The sequence below is a fragment of the Aedes aegypti genome, chromosome 1 (genome assembly GCF_002204515.2).
Source record: "Aedes aegypti strain LVP_AGWG chromosome 1, AaegL5.0 Primary Assembly, whole genome shotgun sequence".
NCBI lineage: Eukaryota > Metazoa > Arthropoda > Insecta > Diptera > Culicidae > Aedes > Aedes aegypti.
In genome coordinates, this window is record NC_035107.1 from 191,928,141 (window position 1) to 191,940,861 (window position 12,721).

Here is a 12,721-nt window from a genome sequence, read left to right on the forward strand (position 1 = left end):
CAGACTTCTTCAGTGTCGAGCACTCGGTTCATCCCCGGAGGTACCCTCGTAGAATCCCTAGAGAAATTTCTTATGATTTCCCTTGATGGAATCCTGATGGAATTCTTCGAGGAACTCCTTGTATAATCTCTAAAAGAACTCCAGATAGAATATCTTGAGGAATTACAGGTGAATCTTAGAAGGAATTCTTTATTTAATCCCTGGAAGATTCTAATGAACTCCTCTGAAGAACTCTGATAGACACCCTAAAGGACCTCCTGATAGAATCCCTATATGAACATCTGATGTAATCCCTGGAGGAACTCCTGGTAAAATCATTGGAGAAACTCGTGATGAAATCCCTATATGAACTCATGATGGATTTTTTGGAGAAATTCCTGATGAAATCCGTGTGGGAATTCCTCATTACACTCCTGATAAAATACCTTGAAGTACTCTTTATGATATTCCTAGAAGATATATTGATGAAATTCTTCGATGAACCCTTGATATTATCTCTTGAGAAGCTCCTGGGTGAATTTCTTGAGGAATTCCAGGTGAAATCTCAGAAGGAATTCTTGATGGAGTCCCTGGAGGAACTCTTGATGAAATCCCCAGAAAAACTCTGATAAGAGCCCCAAAAGAACTCATGATAGAATCCCTATAGGTACTCCTGATGGAATCTCCAGAGGAATTCCTAAAGATATTCTTGAAGGAACTCCTATGAAATCATTGGAGGAACTCCTGATGAAATCCCTAGATGACCTTCTGATTGAATACCATTAGGAACATCTGATGAAATCCCTGGAGGAATTCCTTATTAGATTCCAGATGGAACTCTTTTTAGAATACCCAAAGGAACCCCTTGTGATATTCCTAGAAGAAATGTAAATGGAATTCCTCGAAGAATGGAATCCGAAGAAACTCCTGATGTAGTCCTTGTTGAAATTCCTAAAGATATTCTTGAAGGAACTCCACATGAAATCATTGAAGGAACTCCTGATGAAATCCCTTGATGAACTCCTGATGAAATCGTTGGAGGAATTCCTGATAAAATTCCTGATGGAACTCCTGATAGAATCCCTACAGAATTTCCTTATGTTATCTCTAGAAGGAATCCTGATGGAATTCTTCTAGGAACTCGTGATATAATCTCTAGCGGAAATCCAGATAGAATCTCTTTAGAAATTCCAAGTGAAATCTCAGAAGGAATTTTTGATGGAATCCCTGGAAGGTCTCCTAATGAAATCCTCAGAAGAACTCTTGGTGGAATCCCTGGATGAAATTTTGATGGAGTTTCTGGTGGAATCTCTGAAGAAATTTCTGATGGAATCCTCACAATAGCTTCTGATGGAAACTTTTGAAGTTTTCCTGATGAAATCCCTAGCAGAATTTATTTGGAATTCCCTTGTGGAACTCGTGGTGGAATGCCATGAGGAATTCCAGGTGAACTTTTGGAAGGAATTCTTACAAGATTTCGTTAAATTTCTGGAGGAATACCTGGTGAAATCATGACGGATTTACCAATGAAATCCATTAATGAATTTTGGTACAATTTCTAAAGAAATTCCTGCAGCCTTACCTTAAGGAATTCCTGGTGAAAGTCTTGATAGATTCCTTGTAGGAATTCCTGATACAATCTCTGGAGGGATTCCTTATTGAGCTTTTGATGGAATCATAGGTAGAGCTGCTGGTGGAATTGCTAAAGAAATAGGTTAAAGATTGTGGGAAATCGTTGAAAACAGTTGCTGCTATCATTGAGAGCAAATTGAGAACTCGTTGAGATATACATATTCTTGTTCACTACCGAAGTGAGTCTGCAACAAGATCAATGCTCTATTTTTATATTTTTATAGTTTGAATAAAATTTTAAATGATAGCAGAATGAAAATATATTCATGATAAATTGATATTGAATAATGATATCAACATTAAGGTGAAGATGAATCAAAGCTAAACTTCAAATTTTCAAGAACACGGATCTGGAGAACCAAACATTTGTTTATGTTGAAAATTTAATCGATTGGTTACTAGCTGGTGGTTACCAATCGATTAGGTTTTCAGCACAAACGGGTGTTTGGTTCTTCAGATCCGTGCTCTTGAAAATTTGAAGTTTGGATTCGATTCATCTTCACCTTAAGTAAATGAAATACGCTTTGGGAGAAATCTGTGATGGTTGATTATACTTTAATGCATAGTTGTGGACGCTTGCTATGGAATGGCCTATATTGAAACACAGTTCATATTAATTTACTTACTAATAATGTCGGAATCCTGGAAATTCCATTCGCTATAGTGCACCTGAAGGTGAGCCTCAGTCACATTGTACATCTGACATTTACTGTAGCTGAGTACACCTTTGTTGTCTTCCTCCCTGAAACCAGAGACAAATTCAACGATATTTCAATAACTGTAGTCGCGCGCAAATTCCTACCTTGGCAATGTCAAATTTTTCCACATTTCCGCATCGCTGATGTTGAACCGTTCCATTCCCGGCACGTGGCAGTTGTGCGGAGGTTTATTCAATGCCAAAATGATGCTCATGTAAGACATCGAAGCGAAAATAATCGCTCCCATGTTGAAGATGAGGTTAAAACGGCGCTGAAACCGGCCATCGTTTCCTACCTTTTCCAGGATTCCATCGAAAACAGTATCATCCGCATCCATCGTGAGGCAGTCTTCGGCGTCGTCGTTTGCTTCAACGTGAGATGAGATCGCAATAGTACTTTCCTTCCTCACGGTCCAGAGACCTAAGAGCTAAGGCGAGAGCTACAGGTACAACTTGAAAGAAAAAGGATTGAGAAAGAAAAATGCATAGCATTCCATTAGTTTTTTTTTTAATGGGGAAAAACTAAAAGCTTTCTTTCAGCTGCTGAAAAGCTTAAAATCTGCAAATCCCAAATATCCAGTTCTTTGCTCAGTAATAAAAAATGCAAAAGGATCAAAAGAATGCTTCGAATTCATTCAGAGTAATGCTAGCATTATGTAGGATGAATAATGATGTTTTTCATTGTAAAATGATATTTTACATCATTTATCATGTTGCAAATTCAACTGTATAACTATCTGTATTTAAAAACCATTCATCAAATTAAAAATTCTTCTTCTTCTTCTTCTTCTTTGCATAACGTCCTCACTGGGACAAAGCCTGCTCTTCAGCTTAGTGTTATTAACTGAGAGTTTTTGTTTTGCCAAAGTCACCATTTTCTCAATCGTGTATCGTGTGGCAGGTATGATGATATTATTTGCCCAGGGAAGTCAAGGAAATTTGTACCGTAATCCGGGGTAACATTGATCGGCATGACCCTTGTCGAAAAAAGTTCGAATAATCATTTAATGATGGAACATTTTCAAAGCATGAATGGTGCTGCTCTTTCTTCATGAGCGAATAAAAATTGAGGTTTTGGCGAAAATTGTATTTAGTTCAGACCTAAATTTGTTAACTTTTGAATCAATAATTTTTATCATTATGGAAGGCACTACCGAAGATTCATGTGGGGATTTTTCATGAAACTTTTTCCACAGGCACGGCTCATCAATATATGAATAAAAAAAAATTGATAAAAATTCATGGTCGCTTATTTTCCCGAAAAACTCAGTTGGAATTTTTTTGTTTTCCTCTGACACTACTTACTTTGAAAAATCATAGCTCAAGAACAATGCATCGTAGAAACAAAGTTTTTTTTTATGAAAATGAAAGCAAATTTTCTCACGAATAAAAAAATATTAACTGAAAAAAGTTTTCCACAAAATTTTCCACCGTTGAGAAAATTCGTAAAGAAAAGCCGGAAACACAATGTTCCAATTAGTGGAAAACTTTCAAAAATATATTTTTGAGAAGCTAATTCCATAAGCTTTAATCGCTGAAATTTTTGAAATGTACTTAATTTTCGTTTTTGAGTTATGGCCAATTTTGTGGAAAATGACCCTTTAAGCCTTTTCTTTGCCCCATATATCAATCGAAGCATCGGAAACATAAAGATTTTTTATCAAAGCAATTGCAAATTTTCTAAAGCATCTGAAAAAAGATATGGGATTGGTTTTAATGAAGTATAAGTCGGAATAGATGATATTTTTCATGAAAAATTACACCGCTAAGAAAAACTGAGAAAAACTGTTTCTGCCTCAATTTTTCATTACACTGAAAAGGGATTCTTTCTTTTCTATAGAACAAATAAGATTATTATTGTTATTTTTTTTAATTTTATTTATTCAATTATTCAGTATATAACTTACATTTTCATCTTAATACTATCTATATTTTCAACCGGAAAGATTGTCTTTGGTTGCTAACACCAGAAGATTTTCGTTTCTTTGTATTATTAAGAACAAAGCATGCTGTATTTTCTTGGTTTTCATGTGCATCTGAGAATTAATAATGTTAATAATGTTGCCACCAATACTATCACAAGCGGTGTAATTTTTCATGAAAAATATCATCCATTCTGACTTATACTTCATTAAAACCAATCCCATATCTTCTTTTCAGATGTTTTAGAAAATTTGCAATTGCTTTGATAAAAAATCTTTGTTTTTCCGATGCTTCGATTGATATATGGGTTTTCAAAGAAAAGGCTTAAAGGGTAATTTTCCACAAAATTGGCCATAACTCAAAAACGAAAAATAAGTACATTTCAAAAATTTCAGCGATTAAAGCTTATGAAATTACCTTCTCAAAAATATATTTTTGAAAGTTTTCCACTAATTGGAACATAGTGTTTTCGGCTTTTCTTTACGAATTTACTCAACGGTGGAAAATTTTGTGGAAAACTGTTTCCAGATAATATTTTTTTATTCCTGAGAAAATAAGCTTTCAGTTTCATAAAAAAAAACTTTGTTTCTACGATGCTTCTTTCTTGAGTTATGATTTTTCAAAGAAAAGGCTCAAAATGGCACATTTGCACATTTTTTACAAAATTGGTCATAACTCAAAAACGAAAAAAAAAATACATTTCAAAAATTTCTTATGAAATTATCTTCCCAATTTTTTTTTTTGAAAATTTTCCACGAATTGGAGCATAGTTTTTCCGGCTTTTCTTTACGAATTTTCTCAACGGTGGAAAATTTTATGGAAAACTTTTTCCAGTTAATATTTTTTTTTTAATCCTGAGAAAATTTGCTTTCATTTTCATAAAAAAAAAACTTTGTTTCTATGATGCTTCGTTCTTGAGTTATGATTTTTCAAAGTAAGTGGTGTCAGGGGAAAACCAAAAAATTCCAACTGAGTTTTCCGAGAAATTAGGCGACCCTGAATTTTTCTCATTTTTTTTATTCATATATTGATGAGCCCTGCCTGTGGAAAAAGTTTCATGAAAATCTGAGACCTTTCGGCATAAACCCGTACGGAAATAAAAAAAATCCCCATGTCTCACACGAGTTGTGTAAATAGTATGAGCAAGGAAATTTGATTGATATTAAAAATGGCATCACCGAATACGATTTCGTTGTCAAATCTTTCATAAGTTTATTCAATTTAGCTACATTAAAGAACTACTATTAAGAATGCAGAATTTCCTTAGGGAATTGCCTACCTTCAGGCGTATTTCGTGGCTCAAAGTGTTTTTATTTTTGAAATATCTCAAAAAGTAAAGGACCTATAACAGTTTGGACTTCATATTCGACTCCAGGGGCCACGATTTAAGTAAGTATCGACATTTCCAATATTACCGAACGTTGTTTACATGAGTGATCAATGTTACCCCATATCAGCTAAATCAAAAAATCACTTAAAACATTTATTTAAACATACTTGAATCTTATGAAAACCAAAATACGTTATAAAGTCACGAGCGCTGGGTGTCAGTACTTGTTTTTAAAATATAAAACTTGCGACATTTGCATTTTCAAATGAAAAATTTAAGAAATATCTCAAAAACTGATCAATGTTACCCCGGATTACGGTACTACGAAAGGACCCTGGACTGACCAGGAATCGTACCCAGACACCTTCATCATGGTTTTGCTTTGTAGTCGCAGATTCTAACCACCTGGCTAGGAAAGACCACTAGGTATTAGAAGTTCTGGGCGTTTTTAATAACTTTATGCTACTTTTCCTAGAAAAATCCTTCACCCTGAACAAGATCCCCGAATGATGTACTTTGGTAGCTCTAAAAAGACCAAAACTAATATTCAACCTGACAGTTGTAACCTACGAGAAATATAAAGATGCATATCATAAAACAACTCGTAACAAAAAAAAATGCGTGCTTTGAGTATCAAATTATGTGTCTTTAGTAAATTTGGGAAAACATTCTCAGAAATGTTTCACCACGTCAAAATTATAAGCTAGAGGTCACCAAAGTAGTATAAAAACTGGTTAAACACTCTTGGTGGAATCACTGAAACCATCATAGAAGAATCTTTTGAGAAATTTTAACTGAAATTTCAAAAAGAGGTTCGAAAATTCAGAAAAATATTATGAATTAATCCATGGAAGCTGTTTTGTACTAATTTCTGGTGAGAATCAGTACAGTAATTCCAAACTTATTGTTTGGAAAATGCAACCTTATTTGAAACTTAAAACATAACATCTCGCAAGAACGAAGTACGTAATTGAATATTCTTGAATTAAACATGTATGGAAACGAAGGATAGTTTGAGACATGGACCAATGTCACCTTGCTTATTAATGTCGCTCGATATTATGGTACATGATTATTTTTTTTAATTGCAGGAAATTGGCAATTTAAAATCGATTGCCTGATAAATTCGCTCACAATCTAGCTAGGCAATGAACCAATTGTACCAATTTTGAAGTGCTGGAGGAAGCTTACTATTATTTCATGGGCGGGGACTCAGCTAAAACTTAACTGGGATACACTTTAACTTATGGAGGTATAATAAGAACATTTATGAACACTGTTTGAATATTTGACATTTCACTTCACTTTATCACTTAATTTGCGAAGAAAAAAGAATAAGAGTAGTGTGTGGTCTTCCGATTCCATGGCATGCTCTTGCGGGGTGAGCGATAGAATCAAGACCAATATTGTTTTCGGTCCGCGTGGCGCGAGTGCGAAAAAAGATTCGCGTTTCTCAGTTAGTATGTATGCTTCAAATAAAGCTGAAAATTGTGGCTGCTCAATCAGGGATGAAGGATCAATTGGTGAGCTCATTTCATGCTTTTTTTTAATCTATAAAATATGTATGACCGCACATTTAATCGTTGCAACGGTGGGACATAAATATGATTATGCAACAAACCATGAATGGTTCGTCACTGTAAGTATCGGCATAAACTCTAAATCCTTTTTTATAAAATCCCTTGCCTTTTACCTTTATTTTTAAAAGCTTTGAATGGTTCGGTCTGTTTGTCTGTGCTAGAAGTATAGACTTGCAAAACGTTAATTTTATTCAAAACACTTTGAATGGTTCGCCACTGTAAGTGTCGGCCTAAGAATATTATGTGATGGTCCAGCCAATCGATTAATTTTTTTTCAATTTTAGTAAAATATTGTTACACATGCTTTCGTCCTAACAGCTGTAGGAATGTTGCTTTTAGCTATTTGTTCAACAAACTTTGAATGGTTCGTCACTTCAAGTAACGACCTTATTTACTCCTATTTGAAATTTTTTCATGTCAATTGAATATATTATATTCCTAAGCATGTTAACAAATAATCGTTTATCATGGTCTAATCGCTTATCAAAGTGAATTTGTGACCCAACGATCCTCCCCATTAACAACCATCCCTCCCAGTAACCTTTGTGGAGATGCAGAGGAAAACACGGTCTCCAAATAGCAAAGGTTACACACTAACATTCCTTCCCTCAATCCCACCTGACTGCAAGGACGTGGCCGGCGCCGTTATTGACCATGTATAAATTGAGGCACTGAATTATGCACACTGAAGAAGATTATGGCCAATCCCAGCCGAACTTCTAGTTGATTCTTTGTGCATCTTCACTGACTTTGGTCAATCACGGAATAGCAACCATTGATATGTGTAGTCAGTCTAAGCTAAGCTAAGCTAATTTGCGAAGAAAAAAGAATAAAAATGAAGAATTTCGAAAAAGTCACTAGTAAAACGAGAAAATTTTGTTACATTTCAGTATTTTGCTTATCTTGTGACAGATAGGCTTATTTTGTCTATGACTTGCAGACTTGTTCAGTATGAGCAGTTGACACTGAATTAGTCTCATTAACGATTTATGGAAATTTCTGACTTTTGTTTCAAAAAATGACCCCAATTTGTTAATAAACTTTTCGCTAAGAGTTTAAGTGCTGAGTTTAAATTGAACTTCTTCTTTTTCTTCTTCTTATTCTATTTTCTGGCGTTACGTCCCAACTGGAAAAAGTCTGTTGCTAAGCTTAATATTTTTTGAGTAGTTCCACAGTAGGGCGGTTTAAAAATTAAAAAAAAAAAATGAAAATCCCATCTCCCATATCATTCTTACTATCCTTATTATAAAAATAGCGTTCTGTGAAATTTTCAGCTCTCTAGGTGGTGATTTGAAGGTGGCCTTAAGACGATGTAGGTTTATATGGAAATTACTATAGAGAAATTTTGAAAAATGTTTCAAACACGTTAGTACTGGAATGTAAGCTCAAACGTACTATCACATTGCGAAAACTTAACCATAATAAAGAAATTTGGTTAAGAGAGCAAGTCAATCTCACGGATAGGAGAAGAGCTATTCATGCGTTTGTTTGCTATTATTTAGCTTCATATGCGATTATAGCCCTGCAAACATCTACAAAAATCCCAAACAACATCCTTCATTAAGGTTTGAAGAATGAGTTTTCACTTTTGGATGATAAGCTTGTACTTGCATTACAGCCCTAACGTGTTTGGAACAATTTTCAAAATTTCTCTAAATAATTTTCATATATACCTACATTGTTTTTGGGCCACCTTTTAATCACCATCGTAAAAGCTGAAAATTTGACAGAATATTATTATTATGGTAAGGGAGATATGGGAGATTGAATTTTCAAACACTTTTAAAATTTGAATTTCCCTATTCCACAGCTGTATTGTATGTGGAGGGAGAAGTGATTTTGTGCACGTGTCGACAACCGACTGACTAATCGCAGTCGGTTTTATTGCACGATTTACGATCCGACTTCTAAGCGGCTGACCAGAGCAGACCATCGTTGGATGTGATTGCTGACGGTTTCTGTCCAGGGTAGGTGGTCGGTGAAACAGATAAGTGAAAATGCGTGCATGAAGAAATGAAAAGCCAGTATTTGTGCACGAGCTCTTGATTTTCCTGGCAAATGGTTTGCGCGTAGTAACAGTATCACCTAGTTGAATAAGATCGACATTTTGTAAGAGCATTACGGTTATTTTTCGTTCAAATTGGCCAATATACGCAATAGTTTAATGTGGGTGAGAACACTTTCGGTTAATACAGTAGTTTTCCTTAAAAGTGATTGGATTTTGATTTTTATGTGCGACGGGGGCGGGCAACCTAAAGCGAAATTTCGGCAATCCAACTTTTGGATTGGCGCTTAAGCTGAGATTTTTCCAACGAGATTTTTATTGTTTCGGGCATTCGTTGTTTTGCTGGAGGTTTTTGTGGACCCACCGGGAAGAAACGTTACACACAGCGGTGCGTTATGTCACGTTTCTCGTTCTTTATTATCCACGGGAAGGTGCTTATACAGGACCTGTGGCGAGCCGGTATGGAGGGGGACGAAGCAGGGTTTAGGGACAAAATGTCGAAAGACAAAACGTCGAAACCTAAAACGTCGAATCCCAAAATGTCTAAAGGGATTCCATCAGGAGTTTTTCCAGTGATAAATTAGAAGTTCCTTCAGAGATTTCGCCTGGAATTCCTACAGGGGTTCTTGCAGAAGTTTCTCTAGGGATTCCTTCTGGGATTCCATAAAAAATCCTTCTCCTGGAATTCCACCAGGGATTTTACCAGAAGCCGGTATGGAGGGGGACGAAGCAGGGTTTAGGGACAAAATGTCGAAAGACAAAACGTCGAAACCTAAAACGTCGAATCCCAAAATGTCTAAAGGGATTCCATCAGGAGTTTTTCCAGTGATAAATTAGAAGTTCCTTCAGAGATTTCGCCTGGAATTCCTACAGGGGTTCTTGCAGAAGTTTCTCTAGGGATTCCTTCTGGGATTCCATAAAAAATCCTTCTCCTGGAATTCCACCAGGGATTTTACCAGAAATTCCCCATTGGAATTCCTTCCAGGAATTTTCAAGGGATTCCAATGCGAAATCATGTACAGAAAGAAAAATCCATGTAAATTTCAGCGTAAAATCGTGCATATAAAGGGAATGCCAGATTTGTCGCAAATTGTGAACTTCGTGGCCGTGCGGTTAGCGGCGTCAGTCGTTTAGGCGTATTGTGCCACGAAGCGTGGGTTCGATTCCCACTTCAGTCAGTGAAAACTTTTCGTCAAACGGAAAATTCATCACTGGGCTACTGGGTGTTCCGTGTTGTCCGTTGCCTAATGTTCGTGAATGTTCAGTCTGTGCAGCCTTTGGCTGAAGACGGTGTAAATTGTCTTTCTTTTTGTCTTTTAAAATTTACATGACACATCGTGTAAAATTACATCAACATCATGTAAGTTTCCGCTATACATCGTGTAATCTGGCATGGACTCTAACCGATTACGCGACAATTGGCATAAATTTACATGATGTTGATGTAATTTTACACGATGTGTCATGTTAAATTGCGACAAATCTGTCATTCCCTTTATGTGCACGATTTTACGCTGAAATTTACATGGATTTTTCTTTCTGTGTGGGATACCTCCCAAAATTCCTTAAGGGATTAATCCCAGTATTTCTCGCGGAATATGTACAGGTATATTACCTCCAGAAATTTCTTACAAGGAATCCATCAGTGTATACTCCTGGGATTCAAAAAAGGAATTCCTTCAGGGATTCCTCCAAGAATTCCTTCAATAATTCCACCAAGAATTCCTTCAAAAAAAAAATTAGAGGGGGTTGTGTACAAGACACGACCGCATGACGTTAACTACGCCAAGTGATTTTTTGGATTTGAATTTTAGTCGATTTTCATAGTTGCAGCCTTCCTTTAGTTTAAACTCTAACATAATTTCGTGATGGTCGCAACATTTTAGATTTTCAATTGACACCCAGTATATTGCCGTAAGACGTAGTTAACGTCAAAAGAAGAATGCGCGAAGAAGCAGAAATTGGTCTGGTTGAAAATCTACCGATAAATGGCTGAGTTATTAGTATTTAAAATCTTACATAATTTCGTGACGGTCGCAACATTTTAGATTTTCAATTGAGACGTAGTTAACGTCAAAAATCCTTTATGTCATAGAGATTCAGCCGCTTCATATCCACCCGACTGATATTCTTTCCAGTCACTCTTACTCTTACTTCGCACAAACCTAGTTGTTGGCTCCCGCAGAGTGCGCGCAAAAGATCATTAACCGATTCTTGAGGACTTCACCACACCTTACATGAATCATCCAGTGATTTCTCTAAGAATTTTACCAGAAGTTCTTCCATGGATTTCAGCCGGAACTCACCTAGGTAATTCTCCAGGATTTCTATCAGGAAAACCTCCAAGGAATTCGGCGGAAATTCCCATAGGGATTCCACCAGGAGGATTTTATCAGGAATTCAAAAAACCCTCCAGAGGTTCTTCCAAAACATTCTGGGAAAAATTCTCCTAGGATTCCGCCAAGATGTTCTTAAAGGATCCCACAGCGAACTGCTCAAGGGATTAGACCACAATTTCCTATAAAGATTCCACCAATGATTCCTTCAGAGACTTTTTCTCTAAGAATTTTACCAGTAATTTTTCAAGAAAGGAGTTTTTCCTTTTTCCTGGATTAACACAGAGAATATCACAAGAGTTTCACCAGAATTTCCACCAGAAAAATCTACCAGATTTTCGTTAGTGGTTTCACCAGAAAACACTTCAAAACTTTTACTAGGATTAATCTTCTCAGAATTTACTCAGGGCTATCAGAGATTCCTCCAGGAAATTAACCGAAAAATTTACAAAGAGCCCACAATTTTCTACAAATTTCCAATAGACTATTCATCCAGAAAATCCACTGATTTTTTACTCAGAAGATTCAACAAAGCATATTTCTGAATGTTTCCAGGTTGAATCCCAGAAGTAACCTGGAAGATTTTTTGGAGAGTTTCTGGAAAAATCTATGGAGCAATTTATTGAAAAATCCTTGGAGGAATCAGCATAGAAATCACTATAGACATTCCCATAGATTTTTTTTTGGAGAAATTCTTCAATATATCTTCGGTAGAACTTTCAAAGCAATTTCTATAGAAGTTCCTAAAAGATTCCCTTAGCTAAATCTTGAGGATTCCTTGGAAAGATTTCTGCAAGAAATAATGAATATAATTTATGGACAAATTTCTTTAGGAATCCTCAGAGGAATTTCTGGTAGATTCTTGAAAGAAATCGCAGGATGAATGCCTCGTAGAGTCCCTTTAGGGATACCAGAAAGAATGAAGGAAAAACTGGAGAAATTCAAGAAAGAATTTATTAAAGATTCCTTAGAAGAATCTCCGGAGGATAACCTGGGCGAACCTCTCAAAAAATTACAAGCGAATTCTCCAAAGAAATTCATAGTGGAGTCCCGTTGATGAAGTTTTTGTGAATTTTTGATGAATTTCTTGTGGAAGGCTTGTAACTCCTCACTGAGAGATAGAGGAGGAACTTCTATCCATCATAGCATCGTTAAATACCGTGTAATTAATTCGTTTGCTCAGAATCAACAAGCTACACACTCGGTTACCAATTGGTTTTAGGGCGAGATTATAAGTTA

General features: G+C 36.0%; 1 protein-coding gene across 3 annotated transcripts in view; it reads right to left on the reverse strand.

Annotated features, from left to right (window-relative positions):
- The window catches only part of LOC5577500 (solute carrier family 22 member 21), a 54,339-nt gene that overhangs the window by 40,703 nt on the left and 915 nt on the right, over positions 1 to 12,721 (reverse strand). For 2 of the 3 annotated variants that reach the window (XM_001656469.2, XM_021855858.1), the window contains exons 2-3: positions 2,414 to 2,760; positions 2,238 to 2,353 (exon numbers count right to left, since the gene is read on the reverse strand). In XM_001656469.2, coding sequence (XP_001656519.2) covers positions 2,238 to 2,353; positions 2,414 to 2,646 — 349 coding nt within the window. In that variant the 5' untranslated portion in view covers positions 2,647 to 2,760. Of the gene's footprint in view, positions 1 to 2,237; positions 2,354 to 2,413; positions 2,764 to 12,721 lie in introns of those variants that run through there. The other variant, XM_001656470.2, reaches the window with a different exon arrangement.